Source organism: Oryctolagus cuniculus, chromosome 16 (assembly GCF_964237555.1).
Source record: "Oryctolagus cuniculus chromosome 16, mOryCun1.1, whole genome shotgun sequence".
Taxonomy (NCBI): Eukaryota; Metazoa; Chordata; class Mammalia; order Lagomorpha; family Leporidae; genus Oryctolagus; species Oryctolagus cuniculus.
The window spans coordinates 61784535-61798138 of NC_091447.1; the positions used below are offsets into that span (position 1 = coordinate 61784535).

The following is a 13604-nucleotide window of genomic DNA, read 5'->3' on the forward strand; positions in this document are numbered from 1 at the left end:
CCAATTATGAGATGTTGGTGTTACAAGCCACCGCCTTATCGTGTCACCTGTGCCACGATGCTGGCTCCAGGTGCAGTGTTTTGATGTGAGATTGGTGGAATCTGCAGATGTGGCACCACGGACAGCCCAGGCTGCCTGTGGCTGTAGTGGTCACCTCCTCGTCCATGAATGCCTCACCCAGGATGGTGAAGAGTTCCCCGACAGCCTAGAGTCTCAGAGGCATTGGGACCCCTGGGAGAGGGATGGGGCTGTGACTGGATGGGTGGATTCAGTCAGGGCAGGCTTCCTGGAGGAGGCTGCACCCAGAAGGATGACTTTTTTTTGCAGCATTGGATCCATTTGTGAGCTCCCTCAGAGGGCAGAGGCCAGGTCAGCCCCACCCACTGCTGTCCACTTACTGTGTGGCCGTGAGCAAGTGGCTTCACCTCTGTGCCTCAGTTTCCCTATCTGCAACACGGACCTGGTCACAGTAACAGCTTCCGGCTCACATCACGCGACAGACCCATCCTCATCTATCTCAACCACAACCACGTGAAGTGGGCGCAGCTCATCTCACCTGTGGGGCGAGACCGAGACCAGAGAGGGCCAGCGCCTTGCCGGAAGCCACACAGCGAGAAACTGGGGAGCCGCCGCCGGGTGCCCAGATCCAGCCTGCTAAATAATTTGTGGGATGCACTTTCTTCTCCCGTATTGGATGCTAAGTGATTGGTTTACAGTGGGTGCCTACTAAATGATCGTCGGTATTGTTTTTAATTATAAATTCTGCTAGAAGGCTCTGGGAGGGAAGGTGAGGCGAGGGGAGCGGGGGGCCGTGGGCTGGCTGTGAGTTTCCTTTCCTGGGGTCCCGCGCGCGCGTATGTGCGCACGCATGCCAGGCCAGCGGGGCTGCGGCGGGTGGGGGTTGCGGGCACGCTGGTCACTCGGGGTCGGCGCAGGTGTCGTGGCGCGGCGGCGTGCGCGGGTCCCAGTCGTTGACCAAGCGCTGCGCCTGCTCGTAGTGGATGTGTGAGTGTCTCTGGCGCAAGCGCAGGCGCACCACGTTGGCGTCCACGTCCTGCCCGATCTTCTTGGAGTTGAGGCTCTGGGTGAGGTGCCGGTGCGTGGTGAGCAGCTTGTCTAGGTTTTTTTCCACGTGCGCGATGTGGCGCTGCAGCTTGTCCGTGCCCTGGTGGCGGAGATGGGGGAGGGACGGGCGGATAGACACACCTGTGCCAGGTGCGCTTGTGGGAGGAGCGATGTGAGGGGGCTGGGCTGGGGCAAGGGCTCTACCACTCAGGGTGGCCAGGTGAGGCGCGGCTGCCGCTGGAGAGTGAGGGGGCGAGGGGGGACTTGGGAGGGGGGCCAGGTAGGCGCGGGAGGCGGAGTCTCCTCCAGGACAGGTGTCGGGATTCAGAAAAAAGATCCAGAAGACGTATCCGACCCCGACCCAGGCGTAGGAGTTGCAGGGGCCTCATCGCGTGGGCAGGGGTTGAAGGCCAGGCAGATCCTGCGAAGGGGGCTGGGGTGGGGGGTGTGCCTTACCTGGTCCAGGTGTGCTTGAAAGAAGGAGCCTTCCCAGGCCGGGAGGAAGAGACACGGAAGGGACTGTGTGTGTGTGTGTGTGTATGTGTGTGTGAGGGGGCGCGTACCTGGGCAAGGCGCGTGGCCTCAGGCAGCTGGGTGCCCACGTGTCTCTGGTACACGCGGACCAGGGGTCGGTCCAGCTTCTCCCGAGTCTCCAGGTGGGTTTCCGACAGCGGACCCTGGCGGGGTGAGGAGGGCAGGCAATGAGGGCGTGGCCTCCGCGCAACACCTCTTCCGCCCGCCCCCCACCCTGGGCACCCTTGCCCGTTTCCCCCACCCCAGCCGGTACCTTGATGAGTCCACGGGTAATGTGCATCTCTTCGCTGAATTTTGTGCACCGGTGGATCGTCCCCCTCATCAGCCCTAAGGTCATGTTCATCCTTTCCTGGGTTGGGGAGGGGGGTCCGGGAGAGAGAAAGAGAGAGAGAGAGAGAGAGAGCAGGGAGGCCGGGGAAGGGGTAGGGTTGGGGGAAGGGGGCCCAGGGGAAGAGAGCGCAGGGAGGCAGTGTGGGGGAGAGAGGGTCGGGGAGAGAGAGAGGGCAGGGAGGTGGGGGATGGAGAAGAGTGGATGGGGGAGGTCGTGCACGCCCGGTGTCTCCCCCATCGCCCTGGTCCCGCCACCAGCCTCTCCCGCAGCTTCCAAGCCCCACCCCCGCCTCCGGGGGCGTGGTGGGCGGTGGTAAGGGAGGCCCCTTTCACCTTCAGCTCCAAAGTCTCGCGCATCTTCTGCGCCAGCGAGGCGCACACGCGGTCGCTCATCTGGTGCTGGCGCTCGCCGATGTCCGCCTCATTCTTGGCCATTTCCACCAGGGCGTCCTTGGACTCCATCAGCAGCTGCTTGGCTTCATACAGCGCCAGGGCGCACTCTGCGAATGGCACCGGGTGCGCGCGTGGGGTTGGGGGACCCGAGCCCCACTTTCCCAGACCCTGCCTTTTTTTTTTTTTTACTTTTTTTCTTTTCTTTCTTTTCTTTCTTTCTTTTCCTTCCTTCCTTCCTTCCTTCCTTCCTTCCTTCCTTCCTTCCTTCCTTCCTTCCTTCCTTCCTTCCTTTCTTTCTTTCTTTCTTTCTTTCTTTCTTTCTTTCTTTCTTTCTTTCTTTCTTTCTTTTTTGCAGCCCCGTTCTCTGCTCTCAGCAGGTGATGAGTTAGTGAGTGAGTGGGCTCCGGAGGTGGGGGGAGAGGGCGTGACTTGGGGGGTGGGTGTGGCTGGGAGCTCCTAGCAGGGATGATGTAGGTAGCCTCTTGGGTTGGTTTCCTTACACTCAGAACTTGTGCCAGGGCCCTTCCCCAAGACAGGGAGCAGCTAAGCAGCCAAGGAGGGGCCAGGGTAGACTCCAAGGTGCCCTTCCTTCCTGGGAGATCTACTTGGGGTGTAGGTGCCCACAGGGTCCGGAGGTGGTGTTTTCTGGCCTTGAGGGCGGGGGGTTGGGGGCCTGGAGAGGTTCACCCAGGAGTGGCGGCCTGCTTGCTCCAGAACCTTGTCCAGCGGCTGGTTCATGAGGTCCACGGCTTGCAGCCTCTCCTTACAGCAGAAGCCCAGGTTGTCACGGCAGGAGGCCAGAGCCTAGACGCGAGAGGTGACGAAGCGTGAGCAGGGAGGATGATCGAGCAATCGAATGATCCAGCAGTCGGGCCATTGACTGAGCCATCGAGTGACTGAGCCAGGTGGTGATTTGTCTGCAACCAGCCAGGGACAAAGGTTTCTCACTGTAAACAGAACCTCTCCTCCTGCCCCCCCCCCCCCCATGCTGGTTGATTTGTATAGAAGTCAGAGTGAGAAAGGGAGATGGATAGGGACCTTGCATCTGCTGGTTCATTCCCCCCTCTAATGCCTGCAATAGTTGGGGCTGGGCCAGGCTGAAACCAGGAGCCTAGAGCTCTTATCCAGTTCTCCCACGTGGGTGGTAGGGCCCAAGCACTAGAGGCGGGCTTCCAGGGTACGCATTAGCAGGGAGCTGGAATTGGGAGTGGAGCTGGGACTTGAACCCAAGCCCTCCGGAGTGGGCATCCCAAGCAGCGTCTTGAAGCACTGCACCAAACACTTGCTCCGCTTTGCCAGTTCTTGGAAGGAAGGGATTTCTAAGTAGAAGCTCCCACAGCTTCCAATCCCTTGCCCTCTGTTCTGAGGGTTTAATGAGCCCCTTCATTGGGGGTACAAGGGACAGAAGGGGCTGGCAGGAGCTTCTGTGTCCTGGTGTCAGTTGTTTGGGACTCAAAGCAGCACTCGGATCTGCTGGTGCTGGTGTCGCAAGTGGTGACTTAACCCACCGTGCCACCATGCTGGCCCTCGGTGGTGTCTGAAGAGAGAAATGGACAGACAGGTGTGTGTGCCCTGTCTCTCTTGCCCTGAGTTACTCTGCCATCAACAGAGGCTTCAGCCAATGGGGCCGCTCAATCTCAGACTGTGAACCTCCCAAATTGTGAGTCAAAGGAAATGGTCAGGCTGCCTCTTGCATTTTGTTATAGTAACAAAAAGCGGACCAGACACTGGGGACTCCTTGCCCAGTGAATGAGTCAAGGGCACACACAGGGTACCAGATAATCCCATTGCATCCCAAAGACTCCCTGGAATGGGGCTCTCCTCCCACTTCCACTCAGCTGTTTATATGGAAATCCTTGTTCCGACACGGAAGGAAGCAGTGAGAGACTGTTTGGCTGGAGTTGTAGAGATGGAACACACATCAGCATGTAAAAACTCCATCCAGATACCTGAGCTGGAGCAGCAGCTGGAGCAGGTGTTCTGTGTAGCATTGAGTGCCTGTGTTTGAGTCCTGGCTCCATTTTTTTTTTAAAAAAAGATTTATTTGAAAGGCAGAGTAACAGAGAGAGAGAGAGAGAGAGAGAGAGAGAGAGAGAGATCTTCCATCTGCTGGTTCATTCCCCCAAAAGGCTTCAATGGCCAGGGCTGGGTCAGGCTTAAGCCAGGAGCCAGGAGCTTCATCTGGGTCTCGCATGTGGGTATAGGGGCCCAACGACTTGGAGCCATCTTCTGCTGCTTTCCTAGGTACATTAGCAGGGAGTTGGATCAGAAGTGGAGCAGCCGGGACTTGAACCGGCACCCACATGGGATGCCAGTGCTGCAGGCAGAGGCTTAACCTACTATGCCCCAGTGTTGTCCTCTGTTTGCCTTTCAATTGAAAAAGAAGCAAGACACAGGAGCTGAGGTCATGGCCCTAGCACTGGTAGGCTCTGTGCATTGAGTGAGTTCATTTCTCCAAGAGCCCCAATTTCTCAGTCTCTCATTGGGTAGGGGGTGAGGAGGTCACAGTTTCTATCTCCCAGGGGGAGTTTAAGGACTTGATTTAACGACTGCTGAGTTTGTCCCACAGTGGGCAGTCACCGTCATTCTCAAGCCCAGCTCCTGATCAGCTCCTGGGCCAGCCTCTCCCTACCTCTGTTCTGCTGCTTTGCAAAAGTGAAAATGCACTGAGCCCCCCCCCCCCCCCCCCCGTGAGCATGGGCTGAGGGATTTGCCGCTGTCACAGTCCCCAAGGTCACAGCCACTTGCCCAGCCCCAGGTCTCTTTCACCTTGAGCAGGGTCTCTGACTGCTCCATGTCTTTCTCCAGCTTCCGCTTCATACTCTTTAGCTCCTCTTTCTCCCAGGTGAGCACACTGTCAGCTTTGTCGGGGACCTGCGAGGCAAGGACAGACTCTTTCACACCCTTGGGAGCTGGCTGGAAAGCAGATTGCTTCCTGCAGGGCTGCAGAGGGCTTGCCATTAGGGGATAAAGTTGGAGGCATGTTGTGGTGGATTCATTCCTGAGAGGAGGAGCGTGGTGGGGGCAAGAGGCGTGGAGTCACCACACAGACCCCGGAGTCGGGTGCAAGTGGGCCAGAGGCGAGCAGCCCACAGACTCGTTTATTTCAGTTGGTACAGCAGCTTATATAGCCAAGGCAGCCAATCCGGTCAAGGGGTGGTCTATGCCCTAACCAATCACAGCCTGTTGCCAGGCAGGCTCCGTTGCCAGGTGGGTTTCAAAGCCATTCCTGAGTAACTGATGCTCGCTTGCCAGCGGCCATCTTGGCATGGCCTTCTCATTCCACCACATTGGCAGTTGCACCCTTTGGAGATGGGTTGCACACTCTGAGAAGACTTGGTTCTCTCTAGGGCTTCTCTCACTTGGTGGTGATATTGGTGGTGGGGTCTCACCCTCTGGAGATTGGGTCTGGGGGCTTCTCTTTTACAGAGGGCTGGGATGGAGGTGCCTCACTTCGCAGGTGGAATGGAGCTAGGGACCCCTCACCCCCTCTCCCAGGGGCTACAGGTGGAGGAATCTCATTCCGCAGGCATGTGCAGGTTTGTGCTACTGGTTCTGGGAACTAGAAGTAGGTACCTCACAGGGCAGATGAGATCTTGTCTCTCTCCCCAAGGTGGAGCTCTGGGGTTACCTAGAGTGCTGCCTGCCACTGGTTCACTCCCTGCCGAATGCCTGCAACAGCTGGTAGCTGGGCCAGGCATAAGTCAGGAGCCAAGAACTCAATCCGGGTCTCGCATGACAATGTTGGTGGCTGGGACCCAAAGACTTGAGCCATCACCTGCTGCCTCCCAGGGTTGCATTAGTAAGCAGCTGGGGCAGGACTCAAACTCTCCATAGGGGGGTATCTGGTGTGCCTGGGACATAGAGGGTCTCACTCTCTAGGCCCTGGGTGGGAGTGGGAGGCTCATCCTGGGATGGTCTCATCTTTGGGAACGGAAGCCTCAACTTTTGCAACCAGGTGTGTGTGTGTGTAGGGGGAGGTGAGATTCCTACCTTCTCTGACTTGGGCCGGTAGCCTCGCAGCTTGACGCTCTGCTGGTTGACCAGCAGGCCCTTGCGCACCTGGCTGAGCCTGCGGTCGGTGGCCTCGCGTTGGCGCTGCAGCTGGCGCAGCCGCGCGTTCACTTGGTGCTGCGCGCGGCCCAGGCGGGCAGCAGTGAGGCGCGCCCCGCGCGCGTGCGCGTGCACCACCTCTGCCGTCTGCAGGGCGCGCGCGTCGCGGTGCAGGGGCAGCGGCAGGCGCGCGTGCCAGGCGGGCGGCTTCATCTTGCCCTTCCACAGCGTGACGCCGTCGCCAGGGGGCGGCTTCTCCACGGTGCTGCCACCTTTCAGCATCTCCACGCGGAAGCGCCAGGGAAGGATGTAGGCGGCGCGGCACAGGTGGCGCGCCACGTGCGGGTCCCGCACGCTGGCCTTGGGCTGCCACATGGTCACCACCTCCTGCCCGCAGCGATCCGTCACGTGGTGCGCTCGGCGAGTCGTGGCCTGTGCCGCCTCGCGCCATGCCGGGGCCCCCACGCGACTGTCTTGGCTGAGCTCAGCCGGGGGCGCCAACACGGGCATGGTCCCTGCTAGGTGCCCTGGGGTCTGGCCCGGGGATCTCCACGCACAGGAGTAGGGGGCCCTGCTAGCAACACCACTGGGCTTTCCCGGCTGGTGGAGTGAATTGAGAGCGTCTGTCGCCATGGCGACGGAGCAACAACTCGGAACGCTCCAGAGGTGGGGGAGGGGCCGGACGCAGCCTCCAGCAGGTGTCTGCGACTTGTGCGGGGGTGGGGTGGGGGTGGGGTTTTGGTAGAGCTGATCTCTCTCTGCCACTTTTTATAGGGCACCCTAAACTCTTTTCCCGCTTCAAACCGGAGCTGGGTCAGGCGGCTTCCAGGAACCCATAACTTAATTCAAGTCTCCCAAGTGGGTGGCAGGGACCCAAACTTTTGAGCCATCCCCTCCCAGAGAGCCAGAATTGGGAACAGAGCCAGGACTGGAATCCAGGTGCGATGGTGTGGGATGCAGGTGTCCCAAGGGAAATGCCCACCGCCCCCATCTGTTTATTAAAAAAATTTTAAAGTTACATATTTAAAAATTTATAATTTTTATAAAAATGTAACAAATATTGCTCGTGATGTTTTTCTACATGTAATAAAATCTGTCTCCTTGGGGCCGGCGCTGGGGCATAGAGGGTAAAGCTGCAGTCTGCAGTGCTGGCATCCCATATGGGCACCAGTTTGAGTCCTGGCTGCTCCACTTCTGATCCAGTTCTCTGCTGTGGCCTGGGAAAGCAGTGGAAGATGGCCCAAGCCCTTGGGCCCCTGAACTGGCGTGGGAGACCGGGAGGAGGCTCCTGGCTCCTGGCTTCAGACTGGTGCAGCTCCGGCCATTGCAGCCAATTGGGGAGTAAACTGGCAGATGGAAGACTCTCTCTGTCTCTCTCTTTCTGTTTGTCTCTCTCTCTCTGCCTCTTCTTCTCTTTCTGTGTAACTTTGGCTTTCAAGTAAATAAATAAATCTTAAAAGAAAATCTGTCTCCTCACACATTTAGCATTTCTTTGTGGTCTGAAAATCCCAAATCTCACTTTCCAGGATTTTTGTTTGTTTTAAAGATGTATTTATTTGAGAGAGCGAGCGAGCGAGCTTCAATCTGCCGGTTCACTCCCCACATGATTGTAGCAGCCCAAGGTTGGGCCAGGCTGAAGCCAGGAGCCAGGACCTCTATCCTGGTCTCCCACGTGGGTGCAGAGACCCAAATACTTGCTCTATCTTCCACTGCCTCCCAGGCCCATTAGCAGGAAGCTAGATCCAAAGTAGGGACTCGAATTGGCATTCTGATATGGGAAGCAGGTGTCCCAGGCAGCAGCTTAACCCACTGCAGCACAACACCTGCCCCTCTAGCTTTTTTTTTTTTTTTTTTTTACCAGAGCCTTAAATACAGCACCTGAGCCTTATCTGTAGTCACCCATTGTGCAATAGAGCCCATCTTTAATTTGGTACTTGTGGATCAGCTTTTCCCCAGCCTCTGGTCATCATCATTTTGACTTCTTCCAGAATCACCTGTGGGTTTTTTTTATTTTTTGCCTTTTTTTTTTTTTTTTTGACAGGCAGAGTGGACAGTGAGAGAGAGAGAGACAGAGAGAAAGGTCTTCCTTTGCCGTTGGTTCACCCTCCAATGGCCACCACGGCTGGCGCGCTGCGGCCGGCGCACCGCACTGATCCGAAGGCAGGAGCCAGGTGCTTCTCCTGGTCTCCCATGTGGTGCAGGGCCCAAGCACTTGGGCCATCCTCCACTGCCTTCCCGGGCCACAGCAGAGAGCGGGCCTGGAAGAGGGACAACCGAGAAAGAATCCGGCGCCTCGACCGGGACTAGAACCCGGTGTGCCGGCGCTGCTAGGTGGAGGATTAGCCTAGAGAGCTGCGGCGCCGGCCTGTTTGTTTGTTTTAGATCCTGCCAAGTATCACCCACAGTAGAGATCTTCCTTCATCACCCCGTCTGCCCTGTGTTTCCTTCCATCCATCAGGATGTTTCGTGCAGCTACAGAAAACAGAAAAGATGGCTTCAGAGTCACAACCACAGCTCCCAGTTAAGAGGGATGTGGCAGCCATTGTCACAGTCACAGCTGCAGGCACTGCCCCCTAGGGAATGTTGCTGCTACTGCAGCCGTCAGTTGAATTCCTTATCCCTGGCACCTGCTTCAAGCCTCTTCCGTTCCCACGGTCCAGAGTAACTGTGATTATTGGCTGAGCCTGTGTCACATGACCATGTTTCGCTGCAAGGGAAGCTGGGAAAGGGAGTCATGGGTGAATTTCCTGTTGTAGTTGGGAGCAGATCAGAGTCTGGGGCAAACCAAGAGGCATCTCCCTACATTCCCGCCGTAATTCTCTATCATATTACTTTCTTGTCCTTCTAGAAGTAACTTCTTTAAAAAAAATAAACATTTGTTTATTTCAGAGGCAAAGTTAGAGAAAGAGAGAGAGAGAGTGAGAGAGAGTTCTTCTATCTGCTGGCTCACTTCCCAAATGGCTGTTATGGCCAGGGCTATGCCAGACCAAAGCCAGGAGCCTGGAACTTCTGAATCTCCAACATGGATGCAGGGGCCCAAGCACTTGGGCCATCCTCCATTGCTTTCTTAGGTTCATTAGCAGGGAGCTGGATTGGAAATGGAGCAACCAGGATTTGAACTGGCACCCGTATGGGGTGTCACAGGCAGTTGTGGCATAACCTGCTATGCCACAATGCCAGCCCCTAAAACCAAACTTCTTGTTAGTTTCTGTAAATCCTTTTCTTCCTCTTGTGTCCCTTTATTTGGTAGTTGGCTCAGGGCCCACCCACTAGATGGTCACGTTCATACCTTGGGACTGTCCCTGAATTTTGTGTTAACTTCCGCATCTAATTCACTAACAAATCTGGTGATCCCACGCCTAGTTCAACCTGCCCACTCTGCTGTCCCCTTGAAACCACCCTCCTCCTCACTTTCTCTGCCAATGTCCTCGCTCACTTCCTGGTCTGCTTGCCTACCATCCTCCGCTCTGCTTCTGAATCCATTCTCCCCAAGAGCCAGCAAAGATATTTTTAAACTAGAGCATTCAGCTTGCTTTCTAACTTAAAACCCTCAGTGAATCCTGCACTTAGAATCAAACCTAAAATGTCTTCTGTCAGGATTCAGCACCATCTGACTCTTCCCCACTTTCCTAAACTAACTAGATTGCCACCTCCCACTCCCAGCTCCTTGCCCTTGTAATACATTGAATACTTCCTGCCCCAGGGCCTTTGCATAGGCTGCTACTTTTTCTTTTTTTCCCTTCCTTCCTTCCTCCCTCCCTCCATCCTTCCTTCCCTCCCTCCCTCCCTCCCTTCCTTCCTTCCTTTCTTTTTTAACAGGCAGAGTGGACAGTGAGAGAGAGAGAGACAGAGAGAAAGGTCTTCCTTTTTCCGTTGGTTCACCCCCTCAATGGCTGCTGCAGCCGGTGCACTGTGGCCGGCGCACCTCACTGATCCGAAGCCCAGAGCCAGGTGCTTCTCCTGGTCTCCCATGCGGTTGTAGGGCCCAAGCACTTGGGCCATCCTCCACTGCCTTCCCAGGCCACAGCAGAGAGCTGGACTGGAAGAGGAGCAACTGGGACAGAATCCGGCGCCCCGACCGGGACTAGAACCCGGGGAGGCTGTTACTTTTTCAAGTGGACCTCTTCCCTTTAAGAGTTTGACCTGAGGCTGGTGTTGTGGTGTGGTGAGTTAAGCCACAGCGTGTGATGCCAGCATTTCATTGAATGCCAGTTCAAAGTCCCAGCTCCTCTGCTTCTGATCCAGCTCCATAGTGCCTGGTTGGAGTTCTGGCTGCTTGGCTGTGCCAAACACCAAAACTCCCTAACACCAATGTTGACCCAATTTACCACCTTCCAAAACCCAGCTCTAGCTCAGGTCCCGGCTGCTCCACTTCCGATCCAGCTTCCTGCTAATGGGCCTGGGACAGCAGTAGAAGATGGCCTAAGAACCTGGGACCCTGCACCCATGTGTAAGATCCAGAAGAAGCTCCTGGCTCCTGGCTCCTGGCTTCTGATTGGCCAAGCTCTGGCCATTGCAGCCAACTAGGGAGTGAACCAGCGGATGGAAGACCTCTCTCTCTCTCTCTCTCTCTCTCTCTCTCTCTCTCTCTCTTCTCTCTCCCTCCCTCCCTCTAGGTCATTGTAGCACTGATTTTCAAATAAATAAATAAATCTTAAAAAGTGAAAAAAGCCTTCCTAGCTTTCCTTTCTGCTTTTACTCTGGTATGTCACCTGGAGATGCCTTCCCTGAGGTGTGTCACACACACACATTCCCTGATGTGTGTCACACACAGATGCCTTCCCTGTGGTGTGTCTCACACACACCTTCCCTGAGGTGTGTCACAAGGAGACCCTTCCCTGAGGTGTGTCACATACACACACCTTCCCTGAGGTGTGTCACACACACATGCCTTCCCTGAGGTGTGTCACACATGCACACCTTCCCAGAGGTGTGTCACACACACACACACACACACACCTTCCCTGAGGTGTGTCTCACACACACACACACACACCCCTTCCCTGAGGTGTATCACACAGAGACACCTTCCCATAGGTGTGTCACACACACACATACACCTTCCCTGAGGTGTGTCACACAGAGACCCTTTCCCTGAGGTGTGTCACAAGGAAACCCTTCCCTGAGGTGTGGCACATACACACACCTTCCCTGAGGTGTGTCACACACAATGCCTTCCCTGAGGTGTGTCACACAGAGACACCTTCCCTGAGGTGTGTCACACAGAGACCCTTCCCTGAGGTGTGTCACAAGGAGACCCTTCCCTGAGGTGTGTCACATACACACACCTTCCCTGAGGTGTGTCACACACACATGCCTTCCCTGAGGTGTGTCACACATGCACACCTTCCCAGAGGTGTGTCACACACACACACACCTTCCCATAGGTGTGTCTCACACACACACACACCCCTTCCCTGAGGTGTATCACACAGAGACACCTTCCCATAGGTGTGTCACACACACACATACACCTTCCCTGAGGTGTGTTGCACACACACCTTCCCTGAGGTGTGTCACACAGAGACACCTTCCCTGAGGTTTGTCACCAGCTTTGTACTTTCTTGTGTCACACAGAGATGCCTTCCCTGAGGTGTGTCACACAGACACCCTCCCTGAGGTGTGTCACACACAATGCCTTCCCTGAGGTGTGTCACACAGAGACACCTTCCCTGAGGTTTGTCACCAGCTTTGTACTTTCTTGTGTCACACAGAGATGCCTTCCCTGAAGTGTGTCACACAGACACCTTCCCTGAGGTGTGTTGCACAGAGCTGCCTCTTCTGAGGTGTGTCACACAGACGCCTTCCCTGAGGTGTGTCACATGGATACACTCTTCCCTGTGGCATGTCACATGGAGATGCCCTTCCCTCAGGAAATCTTGGCAGGTCATTATCAGAGTCCCCTTTTTAGGGTCCCCAAAGTCTTCCCTTCTGGGGCAGTAGCTGCTACTTTTAGCAGGTGCCCCCTTTCTCTTGGAGATAATCACAGCACTGTTCTCACTCCAGGGGGATGTGACCCAGAATCCGATTTGTCTTTGAGAAATGAGGTCGATTTCCTTGGTGGAGGTGTTGGGGGTGGTGGGATGTCCCAGACTGGGAGAGGAAGTTCCTGCTGGTGACTGTGATGACTATGCTAGCAAGTGAGTGTCCAAGGCTAGACCAGATGGCTGGACCCCCATCCATTCCCTGAAATGGCTCAAGCTCAGGCCCGCATGTCCTCCAGGTGTATTGATGCAAAAAAAATGTTGAAATCCATGCACAGGTTTTTTTTTTAAATATGCATTTTTATGAACTGTTGGAAGATCTCTTGTAGTCCTGGATTCAAAAAATTTTTGCACCCAAATAAATTTAACTTTCTATTCCATGTTGCAAGAACTTTAAAAGAAAAGATTTATTTTATTGATTTGAAAGGCAGAGTGACACAAATGAAAAAGACACACACAGAGACACATACACATAGAAGGAGAAAAAGAGAGAATTTTCCCTGTTCACTTATTCACTCCCGAAGTGCCTGCTACAGCTGGGTCTGGGCCAGGCCAAAGCTGGGAGCCAGGAACTCAATCCAATTGGGTGGCAGGGCCCCGATTACTTCAGCCATCACTGCTGCCTCCCAGGGTCTGCATTAGCAGGAAGCTGGTGTCAAGGGCCAGAGCTGGGGACCAATCTGAGACACTCAGATGGAGGATATGGTCATTTTAACCATTGTCTTAAATGCTAGGCAAAATGTCTGCACTTGTGATCAGGAGATTATAGTTATGAGGTGCAATATGTCACTTAAGAATTATTGATTTGTATTTTGTGTGAAAGGCAGAGATGCAGTTGGCCTGTGGTACAGCAAGTTAAGTCACCACCTGTGATGCTGGCACTCCATATGAGCATTGGTCCAGCTCCTTGCTAATTGTGCCTGAGACAGCAGCAGAAGATGGTCCAAGTACTTGGGTTCCTGCATCCATGTGGGAGACCCAGATGGAGTTCCAGGTTCCTGACTTCAGCCTGGCTCAGAGTTGGCAGTTGCAGCTATTTGGGGAGTGAGCCAGTGGGTGGAAGACCTCCCTCTGTTTCTGTATCTCTAACTCTGCCTTTCAAATCAACCAATCAATAAGTAAATTCTCACAAAAAGAGAGGCAGAGAGGAAAAATAGGATAGATCTAGGCACAGACAAAGCCAAGCTGAGCCAGGATCTTGGAACTCAATTCAAGTCTCCAAAGTGGGTGGCAGGGGCCCGAGTA

The 13604-nt window shown here is 55.0% G+C and overlaps 1 protein-coding gene across 1 annotated transcript; it reads right to left on the minus strand.

Moving 5' to 3' along the window:
* Positions 1 to 731: 731 nt before the first annotated feature.
* TEKTL1 (tektin like 1) lies at positions 732 to 7006 on the minus strand. Its single transcript, XM_070058809.1, has 7 exons — positions 6316 to 7006; positions 5092 to 5196; positions 2928 to 3126; positions 2263 to 2429; positions 1853 to 1948; positions 1629 to 1742; positions 732 to 1165 (listed from the first exon to the last, which is right to left on the minus strand). Exons 1-7 carry the CDS (start codon positions 6883 to 6885, stop codon positions 917 to 919), a joined length of 1500 nt encoding a protein of 499 aa, XP_069914910.1. The 5' UTR covers positions 6886 to 7006; the 3' UTR covers positions 732 to 916.
* Between the last annotated feature and the right edge of the window lie 6598 nt (positions 7007 to 13604).